Source organism: Athene cunicularia (assembly GCF_003259725.1).
Source record: "Athene cunicularia isolate RWA chromosome 13 unlocalized genomic scaffold, athCun1 chr13_part1, whole genome shotgun sequence".
NCBI classification, from domain to species: Eukaryota; Metazoa; Chordata; class Aves; order Strigiformes; family Strigidae; genus Athene; species Athene cunicularia.
The window spans coordinates 21167549-21183204 of NW_020799117.1; the positions used below are offsets into that span (position 1 = coordinate 21167549).

The 15656-nt window shown below is 51.5% G+C and overlaps 1 protein-coding gene across 1 annotated transcript; it reads right to left on the reverse strand.

The window, feature by feature from the left end:
* Positions 1 to 177: 177 nt before the first annotated feature.
* HARS (histidyl-tRNA synthetase) lies at positions 178 to 15650 on the reverse strand. Its single transcript, XM_026858152.1, has 13 exons — positions 15608 to 15650; positions 14669 to 14758; positions 12672 to 12791; positions 12385 to 12480; positions 11704 to 11829; positions 9534 to 9641; positions 7917 to 8015; positions 5293 to 5386; positions 5010 to 5137; positions 4667 to 4909; positions 3246 to 3362; positions 1742 to 1888; positions 178 to 695 (listed from the first exon to the last, which is right to left on the reverse strand). The coding sequence occupies exons 2-13, from the start codon at positions 14726 to 14728 to the stop codon at positions 636 to 638; spliced, it is 1398 nt and encodes a 465-aa protein (XP_026713953.1). The 5' UTR covers positions 14729 to 14758; positions 15608 to 15650; the 3' UTR covers positions 178 to 635.
* Between the last annotated feature and the right edge of the window lie 6 nt (positions 15651 to 15656).

Consider the following 15656-nt stretch of genomic DNA (forward strand, 5'->3'; position numbering starts at 1 on the left):
ACAGGCGCCCCAGCGCTCCGCTCCCACGCCAGAAAGCCGTGGGGTTAAAAAACTAAAAAGAAACCGACCTGGTTCATGGCACGAAGCGGAGCACGATGCTGAGAAACATCCCCCGTGATATTTAAGGCCCTGCTGTGGCTCGGCGAGGCAGGTGAGCAAAGCCCTGCCGCAAGCAGAAAGGAGGGACAGGAGTCAACAGGAGCAGGGCAGACAGATTTATTATGTTTCTGGGAGCTGCACCTTTACATTTTGCTTGGGATAAGGTCACCTCCCTGCAGCCAGAGCAGGGAGACAGGGCGGGATGTTTATTAAAAGCGACAGGAACAAGAAGCTGCAGCCAAGACCCCGGGGTCTGCTGCCAGCACAGGCTCTGTGTGTCACGGCAGGGACAGCACAGCCACTTGCAAAACGTCTTGACAGCGCCATACTCCAAGGCCAGGGCATGTCGTAGGAGTCAGGGCTGCCTCTCTGCTCCCGCCGGGAAAGGGAGGGCGCAAGACAATAATAAATACAGCTTTCAAGGCCCCCCCCCGCCCCAACCCTGCAGCCGCTGCTACGTGACCCACCAAAGGCATTTACAGGAGGAAATCTGTCAGCCAGAATCCAATGAACGAGGAGACATGTCTGGAAGGGGGTTAAGGCCGGCTCGTTCGCATCCTGATCTCCTCAACCAGGCTCTCCCTGCGAACGTTGACCTACACAGGGGGAGCACAAAGTTGCTTCAATACAAGACAAGCAGCTTGACATATCGTGACCTTCTCTAGTCCCAGAGGGATGGCCCACACTGCATGCACCCTGTGTCTGGGGAGATGACACCGAGCTGCTGTCACCAGTCCCTCTACGGGGATCAAGGGGGCTGCAGCACATGCAGAACTGAACCTGTGAGAGCAGGCACCTGCCTGCAAACCTGCCAAGCCCTCTCCTGCTCAATGATCATGAGAAAGATGCTCTTCCCACTCTTTCCTACCAGTTCCAAAGCCAAAACCAGTCAGCACTGGTCCCATTCATTGCAAGAGGGCACCTCCAGGACCTTCTGCAATGGTCCCACAGCCTGGATGGGAAGCACAAGCAGCCACAGGGCCACTGTATCGCCCCTCCGTGTGCCAGGCTCCTGAACTGAGGAACAGCTGGAACTTCAAGGTCACCTGATGGGAAACTCTCCAGAACTGGGGACAAGTGCTTCAGGAAACTGCATGGGGCAAGGAAGTGGAATGTGAGGTCTTAGGAGTCGCTGGAGAGACCACTACTTGAAAAGATCTAATGAGGAAGCTCATGTATAAAATGCTGAGACCCTGTTATAGGGGGCTTGATGGTAAACTGAGACCAGGGCATGCGCTCCACAGCACATCAAGACAAGCTGAGGAAACTCATCTCACCCAGTCTCCAAAAACATACCCCCAAGGCCACCAGCCTCAGTCCACAGGCCTCACCTCGAGTCTGGCAGCCCTGGCTCATGACTCTCTGCCTACTGCATGCAGGGAGCCTTCCCCTCACCGCACCTCCTGCATTAAGTAGCTTTAGGCCTTGGATGCTTTTCGCATCAGGTGCAAGTGCCTTACACTCCTCTCATCTCCCCTTTGGGCACCACACTCAAAATGTGGGCCAGCAAAGCCACCTTGCTACGAACAGCCCGACAGCACTGCTGCAAAGCAGGGTACGGATGGGTCTGGAGGGCTGGCCTGAGCTAGGACGAAGGGTGAAGTGGCCAGTCCCCCTCACACCGTGCTACTGCAGGCCTCACCTCTTCCCTGGTTGCCACGACCCGCAGCTTGACGACTCCATCCTTGAGCTCCTGCTCACCCACAATGGCAACAAGCGGGATGCCCGTGTCCTCGCAGTACTGCAGCTGATTCAGCAGCTTGGGGTTCTTCTTATACAGCACTTCTGCCTGGAAGAGAACCAGAGCACACCACCATGGATCAGCACTGGCCTGCTTCTCTGCACTGCCTCAACCAGGTGTTGCTGGGCCAGTCTGCTAATTGCTATCTGGTGAGTGTGGGGGTGTCAGATGATGGGCTAACGGAGAAGGCTGAGCATTACAGCTAACAAGTAACACAGCACAGCTCAGAGGTACAAGAAACTGCATACCCTGGGAAAGCACCAGGTCATTAGCTCCAGTCAGTGTCAGACCAGGGCTGAGTATCAGCACTAGCGTGGCCAGCAGGGACAGGGAAGGGATCTTACACCTATACTTGGCCCTGGTGAGGCCGCACCTTGATGAGTGGGTTCAGTTTTGGGCCCCTCACCCCAAAAATAACATTGAATGACTTGAGCATGTCCAGAGAAGGGCAACAAAGCTGGTGCAGGGTCTGGAGCACAGGTCTGATGGGAGCGGCTGAGGGAACTGGGGGGGTTTAGTCTGGAGAAGAGGAGGCTGAGGGGAGACCTCCTGGCCCTCTGCAACTCCCTGACAGGAGGGTGCAGAGAGGGGGGAATGAGTCTCTTGAGCCAAGGACCCAGCGCCAGGCCCAGAGGGAATGGCCTCAAGCTGCCCAGGGCAGGGTCAGGCTGGCTCTGAGGAAGGATTTCTTTGCAGAAGGGGCTGTTGGGCGTTGGAATGGGCTTCCTAGGGCAGGGGGGGAGTCCCCATCCCTGGAAGGGTTGAAGACTGATCGGGCTGACCCAGTGCTGAGGGATCTGGTGCAGTTGGGAACAGTCAGTGTGAGGTTCATGGTTGGACTGGAGGAGCTTCAGGGGCTTTTCCAACCCAGATGATTCTGTGACACCTGTGGTGTCCCGACAGGGTCAGGAGCCCAGCAGAGCACCCACGTGTTCTCCTCCACTCAGTCATCGAGGGAGCCTGCCTGCAGCAGGCAGGGAGCAGGGCCCTGCCACACAGCTTGCCTTTGGCCTGCAGAAAACAGCTCAGGTTCCTCCCTGGCCTCACTCTCCCTTTCTTGCAAAGCTCTGCATTTTTTTTACTTTTTGTTGGCAGCAGCATGGTATCTCAGCTGCCATGCAGCAGGGGCTAGAGTGTGGCCTGCTTTGGGAATCTGTCCTGAGGTGAGACACAGAGCAGTCCCTGCAGTGTTACAGGGCTAACCAAGTCATGCTGCCCTGCCCTGCCCTTCCTGGAGAAAACCTGATTCAGGACACCAAGAAGAGGCAAACTCCATTCAGGAAGGCAGTCTGCTGCTCACCTTCTCCCTATGACTCCTCCTTCCCAAAGCAAAGCCAGATCTGGTCCGTTCCTTGCACAGAGAACAGACCAGGCAGCTCCTGACTTTGCCATCACCTGGTCATACCTTTACTCCAGCATCCCACAGCTCGGAGATGAGTTTCAGCCGCTCTTCAAGGAGCTTCTTTTGAGCAGAGGCCACCAGCACCTGTGTCTCTGTTGTCCTGATCTTTTCTTCAGAGGCCTAGAGAGAGGACAAGACTCAAAAAATTCATGAACATACAGAAATATCCAAGACCTATGGGCAAGATGGGTCACCACCCCAGGCCCATCAATTTAGCAATGAAGAGGATCAGGCTCAGTGGGGTGAAGAGCATAAACTCAGGAGAGTCAGGAAGGCCTCTCTGGAGCAGAATCTCATGTTCTGTGGTTGTTCCATGATGGGGGCATAACACAGCCTCCCTCCTGTGCTGCAGGTGTGAGCAGACTGTTCCTCCTCACTCAAGAAACTAGAGACTGAGACTAGAGACACACTTCTAGAGACTGTTCCTCCACACACAAGGGCCTCCCAGAGATCTGCTTTGAGCAGCTCAGGAGCAGCAAGCCCAGCAGAAGCTGGACAGAAGCAGCTGCTTGTTCTACAGCTGAGCTGGTAACTAGGGGTTAAATTAACAGCAGCAAGTTGAGATGCTCCAGCACTGTCAGGAGCTCCCATAACTAGTGTTGGATACTCAAAGTGGCATTTTCCTGCTGCTGCTTTTGCTGCAGGGAAAAGCCTTTAAAAGGTCACCTGCAGAGGAACAAACCTGGCCAAGACTAGGGGTGGTGGGGGAAGAATTCAGCTTCCACTTAGAAATCCCAATTGTGTCTGGCTGCCAATAGAGATCTCCTCACAACACGCCTCTGGAGGAGGAAAATGTATGGCAGTGTTTTGGGAGCCTACAAAGACCTATGTAACACCCATTAAATGGGACGGAGGACAATACATTGGTACAGCAACTCTGAGGAGGAGGGAATTAAAAAAAGAAAAAAAAAAAAAAGGTATCTGGGAAACCCAGAGAGGCACTGCACTCCCTGCCCTGGGATGTCTGATCCCTGCCTGGTCTCTGTAGTGCCTTGGGCAGGGCAAACAGATGTGTGAGGCTGCTGTCTCCCACAGCCCTGCAGAGCAGAGCTGCTCTGCCAAGGACACAGGGTCATGCAGATGCCTAACGCAGTGGGGAACACTAAGGCACCTGACCCAGGTACCTGGTACTGCTGAGGATTAAAGTGCCCCCTCCTGCTGCAGCTAAACAAGGCATGTCTGAGGGCTGGAAAAGGGGCCTTGTCTGCAGCGGGAGCCCCACAGATCTCCCAAGCAAGAGAAAATTGGAGATTGTGTCCTGGTTCTAACTCCTGCTGTAGAGCACAGTAGAGGCCTGGCTGGCTTCTCCACTAAAGACTGCAGCAAGGAAGACTCACTTCAGCATCTGCTGGACTGGGCGAACATGGGGAAGATGTAAATCCTTGCTCTTTCTCTATGATTAGTTGAGCACCAGAGACACCTACCTCCACTCTCTGCTCTAGGATGGAGAAGATCCGCTCGATCCCAATGCTGACCCCTACACAGGGCACCTTCCGTCCCTTGGGATCAAACATCCCCACCAGCCCGTCGTAGCGACCACCTCCAGCCACGCTCCCCACGCTGACGGGCTCGTCCACATGGTCGTTCTCCTGCTGCAGCAGGACAGCCTCGTAGATGACCCCCGTGTAATAGTCCAGCCCCCGCGCCAGGCTCAAGTCGAAAGAGACCTGTAGGACACAAGGGGAGGCCCGTCGCTGGGTGCATTTGGGGGGCCCAGGCTGCCCGGCCACGAAGGCAGCACCCCCTCCCGCCTCTGCCCCTCCTCACCTTCTCCGTGATGCCAAACAGGGTGAGGTACTCAAACAGCAGCTTCATGTCCCCCAGCCCCTCCTTGGCCAGCTTGTTCTGGGACAGCTTTGGGTCCTGGAGAAGCCGCTCAATCAGGTCCAGGCCACCTGCGGAAACGAGCCAGGCCTCGGGTCTGCCACTGCAGCAGCCCCCACCACAGCGGGCCTGGCCAGCCCTGTGTGCTGCCCTGTGCCCCTCCGTCACCGGCCCTCCTGCCTGGCCTGGAGGAGCAAGGCCAAGGGCTCGACCCTGCAGCGCTCACCGTGGAGCTGGACGTACTCCCCGATGTGATCTGCAGCCTCAGGAGAGAGCCCCTTCTCTCCTACCATCTCACTCCTCACTTCTTCCCACGGCATCTGGGAGGGGAGAAAATAACATCAGGCACTGCCCCAGGGATATGGTCTCTCCTGGGGAAGGGCTCTGGTGGTCCTGCCCAATACAGATGAACAGACATATCTGCCCTCAACAGATCCCCAGCAGTGACAGCATGGTGCAGAGGTGCATAAGAGAAACAGCAGATCAAATGCTGTCAGAGCATGGTCGTGGGGTCATAATTCCCTTTCTTGTACCTCTGCAGAGTCTGTTTGTGTCCCAGCCCTGCAGTCAGCAAAGCTGCCCAAAAACTTGGAAGCCCCAGGACAATTACTTTGGTTTTGATCTCTGGCCAGAATCAAGCATCAGTACTTTAAACGCACCAGGTTTGAGAGATGTCTTGCTGCCGTGGTTTCCCTGGTTAGGTACTTGGTCATAGATACTATTGAAGAAAGTGTTGCTGGTTATGCCTACCACCTGGGAAGGTGCAAGATGGCTGGGTGATGCAAAAACCCAATGTAAGCAGAATATGCTCTTTTCCCACTGGTCATGGGATCAAAGAGAACAGAGTCTTGATCACATCCAGCTGCACTGAGATAAATCAGAGCATTTCAATATGAAAACAAGGAAATTAACCCATTCTAAAAAAGCCCAGTCCTCCCTTACTATTGCTTTTCCATGCACACACCCACATTCTGGTCATGCCTTTGCAATAGATCTCACTGCTAGCAGGACTTGAAGCTTTCCTCTAGTCGACTTCATCTGACCATCAGACAAGGCCTTCAGAGGAAAACACAGTTCATTCTTGAACAAAGCAACATGAATAATCGAGACAAGATACGAGGCCACTTCGTTTAGCAGCTTTTCACAGGAAGGTTAGGCGCACTCCTTTAAGCAGTCAGCATCACCTACGTGACTCTGAACACACAGACAGAAATTTGCCTCCAAATTCTACTTTGGATCCCAAGCCAAGAAAACTGATTACACTTCATTTTAAGGTTCCTCTTCCTTAGCTATTAGTGAAGGGCTGTATACGCATTTATAGACTGATCTCCAGCATCTTTATATCTGACTAGGGCCTACAGTCAAGACAATTGGCTGCAAATAAAAAGTTGTATGTACAATGGAAACTTTCTCTCCTCCCAAAGGGCCACATAAGGGCCTGAATCCCTTAGAAACTGTCACAACAGCCAGTGCTCTTGAGGCAGCTTGCTAGGCACATACCTCCTGCCTTATGTCTTACAGGAGCAGCTGTTCTGTGTCACACCAAACCTGAGTAAGTCATACAACCGCCATGTCTACACAAAGTGTGTTTTATAGAAGTACCTGTGCTACAGGCCCAAAGCAGCAGAGGCGTGAATGAAGTGACCAGGAGACACAGGGTGGGCTACCACAACCTCACAGCACCGGGAAGATAGACTGTGGCACCAAGTAGCATGTTGTCCCTTGTCACAGTGTCTGCCCTGCTAGAATGCTGCACAGTCCAGGCCAGCATCAAGGAGCTATGTTTCTAGCAAAAAATGCCTGCACTGAGAGCAGCCACAGATGAGTGTGAAGACACACTGTGGGGACACACAGTGCAGCAAAACACCAAACACGCCAGCCCTTTCCTGCCCAAGAGGCAGGAATGTGCTGCTGGATTATTTTTCAGGTCTATGTTTCTGATCTCTTACTCCTTCTCACTCCAAATCATTTTCTCTGCTTCCAGGTAAAATATAGAAACCTTGTCCATGCACGTCCACCTCGCTTCTCCTTGCTGCTCCTCACTACCTCCTGAGGGTCCAACTAATAGTCAGAGGCACACACACACTGCAGACTCGGTGTCCTCAGACGGATGCCAGACATCCCATCACCAACCAAGAGCAGCACCAGCTTGCAGGACAGTATTTATGAATAGGGTCTTGGACAACACAGCAACTCTGGCAGCCTGCTCTCCTGGGGATTTCCATTTAACTAGGCCCTGTCACCTGCAGGCTCACTGCTAACAGACTATGGTTACGGACTGTCACTTGTGACTGCACTGCTCTACTCCTGCATTACCACAGAGATTCACCATTTATGTCACCTTTGCCTTGCAACTGAGGTCTGAAATTTTAGTAAAGGTTGGACCAGATGACCTTTTGAGATCCCTTCCAATCTGGGCTGTTCTATGATTCCAGGACACAACTGTGATTCCTCACACCACCCAGCCAAACCTGATGCATTTGAAAAGGCTTTTCAATGCCCTGGCCAAGTCCGGGGGCAGGTTTTCTTGATCCTGGTTCATAAGCAGCAGCACCTTAGGGCGGCCAACATTTGAGATGCTGAACCTTCCATGTGAAGAGCATTTTTCCCTCCATCCTTTCTATTTGTCAAGACCTCATGGGATACTGGAGAAGAAAGCTTAGGATCCAGTTTTCCTATGTGACTCTGTGCCCTGCATGCCTTCTTTCCAAAGTGGGGAACAAGAACAACTTGATGTTTATCAAAATTCTGCAGCCAGTTCTCGTGGACCATGGTACAAGCAGCCCAGAGGGACAGAGACTCACTGAAACTCCAGCAGCAGCAGTTGCAGCCCAGGGCTCCAGCCCGTACCTTATCCAGTTTGTCAACAGTGGAGCAGATCGTTCGGAACTTGCTGTCTGGGACACCACAAACTGCAAACATCCCATCAAGGATGCGCCGATCGTTGACCTGGAAGAGAGGGAGCAAGTCATTAACTATGAACTCAAACAGATGCTTCAGCTGTGGCCAGTTTCTCTCCTCTCTAGTTTTAAGCGTGGAAGAAAAAACTAGATGTCTGCCAAGATTTTTTGCTGTTTGCAATTCTTGTCTCTCTCCCATTCCTGGGGAGCTAAGCTGCCTCTCTGCCCACAGCAGGCCATCTAGCACAACTGACTCCTCCCAAGCCTGAGCAGAGCTATCACATTCTCCTTCTAGAGCCACACAGAGAAGGAAAAATCAATGAGGTCTATGAGTCCTCTCATGTGGACACATAAAACCAGCTCAGGAACAGACTGTGGACTAAGGAGATTAATTCAAGATACTACCCTGCTCTCAGTGTAAGAACAAAGGGACAACAATCAGATGACTATGTTAAAACCTCACTAAGGAATTTTTTTCTTTTGATAGTATAGTGAATTCCATAGTTTAACTGTGCTCTGTAACAGTATGTAGTTGAGGCCAAAGGCTCAGGTGGATTCAGAATTTCCATAGGCAGAGAGAACATGTACAATTAAATTAGACAGAAACAGAGACTGTTGATCCTCCAGCATCAACATGAACTAGACAGTGGCTCATGGAAGGCAAGAATAACTGCAGGCAGGTTATTCTGCTGTTCCCCATTGCAGGGATGCCTTCTCATCCTCAAAGGCATCTGCTTTAACCCCTGCCCAGACACACAGTAGCTGGACAGGCAGTACCTGTGCACAGCTCTTCAGCTCATCCCAGACAGGTTCAAGGGCAGGTAAATGCTCCCCTACCCAGTGGGGCGGGGGGAGCTGCACACAGGAGCACAACACCCAGCCCACACTGCTCACCTCCCCTGCAGAGCCCAGTCACAACCCAGTTCCAGGTCCCTCTCAGAGATCCCACCACTCTACTGCACATCACACACTCCTACCCGTCGCTCTCCTGCTGCTCTACACCCTTCCCCATCCTGCCTGACCTGCACACCCACCATCATTTTCTGCCACACCAAGACAACAGAGGTGTTTCAAAGCAAACAGCAAGCTCAACCTACACTAGGGCACAACTCTTCTGGAAGAGACCTCAGCCACAGAAAGGACTTGGTGGGAAGGCAGGAGTCTGCAGAGAACACAGTACACACAGAGCTGATGTCCCTACGAAGGGGACACTGGGAGTGGGGACAAGAGCAGGGATCCTGGGCAGAGCCTGTGTTTTACTGCAGGTAGTGAATGTGACAGTCACCTGGTTCATTGGCTGCTGGATGTTTTGCAGGGAAATGTGGTTAGTGCTGGAGAAAACTCTGCTAACTGCAGCCTCAGGAAACCTCCTTGCATTCCCAGCTAAAAGCAAGCCTGAGCTGAGGTCCAGGCTTTTAGCTTGTACAGCATGAGGAGGCAGAGGCAGGATGAACTTCTGGATCAGGCCTCAGTGGGCATTAGAGTGGGAACAGGTGCTGCTACATAAAGCCACCGGAACAATGCCACTGCTTCCCACCATGGCACAGAGAAACCTGCCTGGTCTCACCTTAATAAGGAAGTCCCCGAGCTGCAGGTCACTCAGAATCTCATGTACGATCTTCAGACACTCGGCATCAGGAATCATTGGGTCAAACTGGCCAGCGATGTCAAAATCCTGGGGCACAGGGAAAAGCAGTGAACAATTCAGCACGCTAGTGTGGCTGCAGCAATGCAGCTCCAACTCTGCTGTTAACAGCAGTTTGTTTACAAGAAGTAACAGAAATGGGATATAAGGGAGCACTAGCCCTCGCCAATAGGATCCAGAAGGGACAGAATGTGGGTTAAGACCCTCTTTCAAACATCAGTGCTCTCATGTCCACTGCACTGCAGAGAGTTTGTATACTACGTTGTGGCCAGTGCAGACAGTTTGCAAGAAGCCCTTCTGCTTCCCCCTGCCTTCTGCTTCTGGAGGCATGTGACCTGCTCCCTGCCTCTGACACAGCAGTTTACTGTGTGATACCCTTTGAAACAGAGATCCTTGAAAAACAACAAAAAGGAGACATTAGAGCAATCATCATCAGTAAATAAATAGAACAAAGGAAACAGGAAGGGGAGAAGAAAACTACTTATTACGTGGTATGACCTAAATGTCAGATGTTTTACCTTGATTCTTAGGATGCCAATCAAATTAATGATCAGGAAAGATGATAAAAGAAGCAATCTCAACTGAGGCAAAACTAGTTTCAACCGCTAATACAGAAAAAGAAATCAGAAAGCCCAAGTGGTCTCCACTAGAGATTACGAGATGAACTAGCACGTAGAGCTAAAGCCTGGCAGCAAGATGTTTTAATAGGCTGGTACCCCACGATTGGAAAATAGCAAAGACAACATCAGTGTTCAGAGAGAAATAAGACACAGAAGCAGCAAGAGACCTATTATCTAACTCCCATTTATGAATCCCCAAAGGCAAAGTCTTCAGTTAGATCTTGAGTATAGGAATAATTTTAATTAAGTGGGTAAATTTCAACATGGCATCACCAAGCTTCCAAAAATAAATTGGAGCAATGGAGGAGAAAAGAGATCACATCAGTTAATCCCCAGTTAGCTGAGTGCAGGAAAGGCTGATGCAATCCCCGTAGAAGCTGGGCAAAGTCTGGTAGTGAGGAAAGTGCTGCTGCCACTGTACGTGGCACAGGCGAAACGTCACTGAAAAAAACCCAACCAAGGATTGGTGAATTGTATTTAAGAAAAGATGCAGAAAAAGCTACTAGGCTGAGCAAAGAAGCAAAGCATCTCCAGGGAGAAAAGGTAACAGAGCTTGATTTAGGTGGCCTAAGGAAGGGAAGATTTCTCTAAACATTTCCCAAATCTTTATCTGGGAAAGGGGAAGAATCCATAACACGTGATGACAGCTACCATTTAAAGAGCTGCACTGGTACAAGGGGAAATAAGTTTAGCCTGGATATTAGAAGACTATTTCTATCTATCCTAGGAGTGGGATCTTGGAACAGTCTTTCAGAATGGACAGCAGGCAAAGACCCCAAGTTGTCTGGAAATGGGAACTCAGCAAGCTGGAGTTGGAAAGTATTCACAGGGGTTGTACAAACAGGAATATTCTTAAACAGGAATATTGCAATATGAGGCCCCGGGGACCGTGTTAGTACAGTGGAACAAAGCCATTCTTTAGGGCTACCACACTTGTCTGAGAAAGCCACAAAGGAAATTGCTTTCTTATTTGTTCTATAATTTGTCCGCTGGGTTTTTTCCTTCCTTTGAAATAAAGATCGGCCAAGCTGAGGACAGAAATAACATATGCTACAGCCGAGTTACTTGCCTGATTCGTGTACACCCACAAATAGCAGCTGTTGCCAGATTTGGGATCAGAAGGAGATTCTTCCCCTCCACCAGGCTGGCAAGCTCCTGGGATGGAGCAAGGAGATGCCCTCATTCACAGTGCAAAGCCAACCAGATACCTGGAGGCTGTATTACAAAGCTCTCTGACAGACGAACACCCCATGTCACAGCCACTGTCCTTGCTCTCCCCTCTCAAGCTGTTTTTCACATCCACAAGGGCACGCTAAGGAGATCATTAGTGGATTGACCTGAGCTTTCCACAGCCACAGGGAAGGCTGCTGCAGGGTAACACAGCCTTTGGTTCTACATTTTTAACAGTGCTATATCTCCACAACTGCTGCCCAGCCTCACTCAGCAGCACCCCTGTCAACGGCCAAACTCACACACTGGTAGAACTCCCTGTAGCGGCCCCTTGTCATGGCCGGGTTGTCCCGCCTGTACACCTTGGCAATGTGATAGCGCTTGATGTTGGTGATCTTGTTCATCGCCAAATAGCGAGCGAAAGGCACCTGAGAGGGTAGGGTTAAGGATGGGAACAAGGAGGGATGACCCCGCCCAGTTATCAGTTGTGGGCAGCACTGAGGCCTCACTATCTCCCCGACACCCAGCAGTGTGGCGTATGCCCATGGGGCAAAGCAACTGTTAAGAGATGCTGGACTTGCCACAGCTCCCCAAGTCTTCACAACTGTCCAAGACATGGCCCACACACGCTGCCAGTAAGTGTCCCTGTAGGCATCTTCCAGCACCACTTTAGGCTGAATCTCTGTCTCATGCAGGCTGAGTTCTGCAGCAGCCTAGACTGGGTACCCTGCTGCAGGAGAAACCCCACTCAGTACAGATTATCCTTACCTCTACATACAAGCGTTACTTTGCCAAACAGAAGCAACATACAGTTAATAACTGAGCAAGGGTTCTGCACCTGCTGAACCACATGCCTGCTCACTCTCTCCCTGTGGGTACAGGGTCAGAGCCAAGAGACTGTCCTCCTCTCTCTGGGCAGCACTGCCCCAAAAGCAGGGCAGCCAAGGTGACAAGACTCCGCAGCACTGGCTGTGGAAGGATACTGTCAGGTCGTAGCGCAGGGACAGCAGCTCTCCTCCTTGATCTTTCAGATCGTAGATGAGCTTCGAGTCTTCACCATATTTCCCTGTCAGTGTCTCCTACAACAAAAGGACACAGGAACAAACAGCATCTTCAGTGAGAGTGGATCAGCCCTAGAACACGCAGAAAACAAGGAGAGAAAGGGAGGACACCTAGGAAATGGAAGACAAAAACTCGGCCCTCAACATATTGCAAGATTTCAACTACAGGATCCTCATCAGCTCAGCCAAGTCCCTGTGTCCTCACTCACCTTCAGCTCAAACACTGGCGTGTCAATGACTTCCGCTCCATGGCGCTTGAAGCAGGTGATGATCGCATTGAAGACGCTCTCACGAATGGCCATTTGCTTGGGGCTGTAGTCCCGTGTGCCCTGGGGTGAGGTAGGGAAAGAAGGGCAAAGGAGACATTAGGTTAGAGGCATGCAGTGGAGACAGACATGAGAGGCAATGTGAAGCTATCACACTGCTAAGAAAACCAGAGAGATCAGGTCCAGACAGCAGATATTGGGCAGGGTGGTAAAACACAGCACTAAAAACCACTAGAAAACATCAGGACACAGCTCAGACACAGTCTGCCATGGTCTGCAGAGCTAAATCTACATCAGGAGTTTCACAATGCAGGAAACAAAGGAGCTAACACAGATCCAACAGGCAGAGTTCGGTGCATTCGAGCACGACAGCGCAGCTAGGATCTGTCCACAGCTCCGATCAGACATACTAGCCAAACCCCTGCACAGTGAGCCACCCTGGGAGGTGGAATCAGAGGACAGGCATGCTTTGAAGCCGTGGAACAACCAGCAGCTCTACAATTTCCAAACACGCATACAGAAAAATGATCTCCTGTGCAATACCTGTGAAGTGCCCATCTACTGCTTGCGAGGTTCTGCTCCCTTTTAATTTCTTTGCCCTTAAAAGTCACTGAATTACTTTGATGACCTAGGCTCTCGGCAACACATAAATCACTGTTAATTAACTAGACCTCCCACTTTCACTGTCTAGGGACTGGCACTTAGGCAGGCGGGAGCAGAGCAGGCACTTTGTAACACCCCACCTGCAGGTCGCACAGTGAAGAGCATCTTTCAGCAGTACACTGACGTGGCTGAAAGGCTGGAAACCCAAGCTGTGGTTCCTTAGTACTCCCAGAGCTGCAAAATCCTCTCTCCCCATCTTTAAAAAGTGAAACACCTTTCCACTTTCCAGGTCTCACATCACAATTACATTTACCAAAACATAAAATAAAGGAAATGGACAAGGGAGGCAGTTTTGAGACATTTCCTAATTCAGTAGCATTAACATAAACTGTTTTATTTGTGAGCAACATTTGTAACCTTCCCTGCCACAGCATGGAAGTGCAGTTGGTCTCTGGTCAGCTGCTAGTGATGAAACATTCAGGTTACAAAAAATTTCATCATAAATTGCATTACTGACACTATTCACAGGGGCCTGGAGACTGAAAAACTACCCTTGAAGGAAGGGTCTTTCTGCAAGAGGACACACAAATGTCAGCAGCTAGCTAGATCTGCTCAGGAAACAGAATCACCAACCCCCACAGACTAAGGCAAGATCAAAAGCCACGAGACCTTTCTTGCCCCCTACATTTCAACATGTGCTGAACGTTCCTGGCAAACGCTGCCTGGGTTTCTTTGGCTGGCTTATGCTTTGCAGCTTTCCCACAATGACCCTCACACCAGCAGAGCTGCAATTCACAGCACTCCCACCCACCACACACAGCCTCCCTGCAACTTCATCCACTCTGTCCAGGTTAACAGGGAACAGGACCAGCCTGAGGAGCCTTGATCCATGAAAGCCAATATCTGCAGGTACTATTGGAGTTGGTGCTACAAGAGCTGAAGAGTCCTAACGCTAAAAACTCATCAAGGCAATGCAAGTCATGACTTTACTTCAAATAGCGCCATTCGAACAGATATGAGATGTCTCACACTGGGTGGCTACAATAAAGCTTGACCAAAAGGGAATTTAATTTAATTTCCTGACCACACCAACTAGGGGTTGGCTTGTCACAGAAGCACCAGAAAGTCTTTAATTTAGTAGTGCTAATTTAGATGCTGTCAGGGATATTTTCACCCCTCTCTCCCCTACTGCTAAAATGGAAACAGAAATGAGAACAAAGGCAGGCAAGTCCGTGCTGATACTTTTGCACACACAGGTGCGTGGGGTGTGTGTGTGAGCACAGGAGCAGGTTGTGCATACAGAGAGGTGTGCGAGTGCACGTGCTGGGGGAAGTTACCTTTGGGGTCTTAAGCACAAACTTGTGTTTCCCCTCATCTCCCCCCAGACGTGCCTTCATCTCCAGCAGTTTTGTCACCTCCTTTGCAATCTGGGGAGGAAACAAGGAGGGAGCTGGGGGTAAGCCCACCTGCCAGGCCCAACCCACAGGCTTTCCCCAGTAGTTTCAGCCCCAGCATTCCCACTACACCCAGACTCCCCAACCTCAATATATCCACTATTCCCAGTCTCCCGCAGTAACCAGAACGGGCACTCTCTGCTCCTCTCCAGTACTCCCTGCTTCTACTGCAAGCACTCCAATCTCAGCACCCCCACCATTCTCTGACTCCCATGGCCTCCATTACCTTCAACACCTGCCTCCCACACCTCCCACCCTCCAGCCCAGCACCACCAGCTCCTGCTATGTGCACCTCAGCACTGGCAGACCCCAGCAGCATCCTCCCAATCCTAACACACCTCAGCATCCTTCTCTCCAACCTAACACCAGTACTGCCAGTTCCCATTCTCCCTCTCCCCAGGCACCTCAGCCCCTCCACTCTCCAGCCCACACCAGTACTCCCATCTCCCCAATGCCACCATCCCATACCCAGCAACACCTACACTAGTACTCCTAGTTCCACACAGCACCCTCCCCCTAAGCCCAGCAACCCTAACCACATCCCAGTCACCTCAGCAGCCCTCTCTCGGGCCCAGTGCCCCCAGTTCCCTCCGACACACTCTTCCCCATGCCAACACCCACAGCGTCCCAACTCCCCTCTCCCCAGGCCAGCTCCTCCCCTCCCAGTTACACTAGTCTCCCAGCACCCCGCTCCCAGTCATACTGGTCCTCCCCCAGCACCTCATTCCCAGCAACCCTCAAGCCCGCTCCTCCGCAGCCCCATACCCAAAGCCCCACCACCCCCTTCCCAGTCCCTCGGGCGGGCGCCGGGACCTGCAGCACCTCGTCGGGATCGGCCTTGTCCTGCTTCAGCCGCCGCACCGCCTCGGCC

Excerpts from the sequence above, each read along its gene's own strand:
- HARS (XM_026858152.1), bottom strand. The coding sequence starts at position 14,728 with ATGAAGGCACGTCTGGGGGGAGATGAGGGGAAACACAAGTTTGTGCTT. Across the intron at positions 12,481-12,671 it reads CGCCAGTGTTTGAGCTGAAG|GAGACACTGACAGGGAAATA; the intron begins GTGAGTGAGGAC and ends CTTTTGTTGTAG. Across the intron at positions 1,889-3,245 it reads TGTGGGATGCTGGAGTAAAG|GCAGAAGTGCTGTATAAGAA; the intron begins GTATGACCAGGT and ends GTTCTCTTCCAG.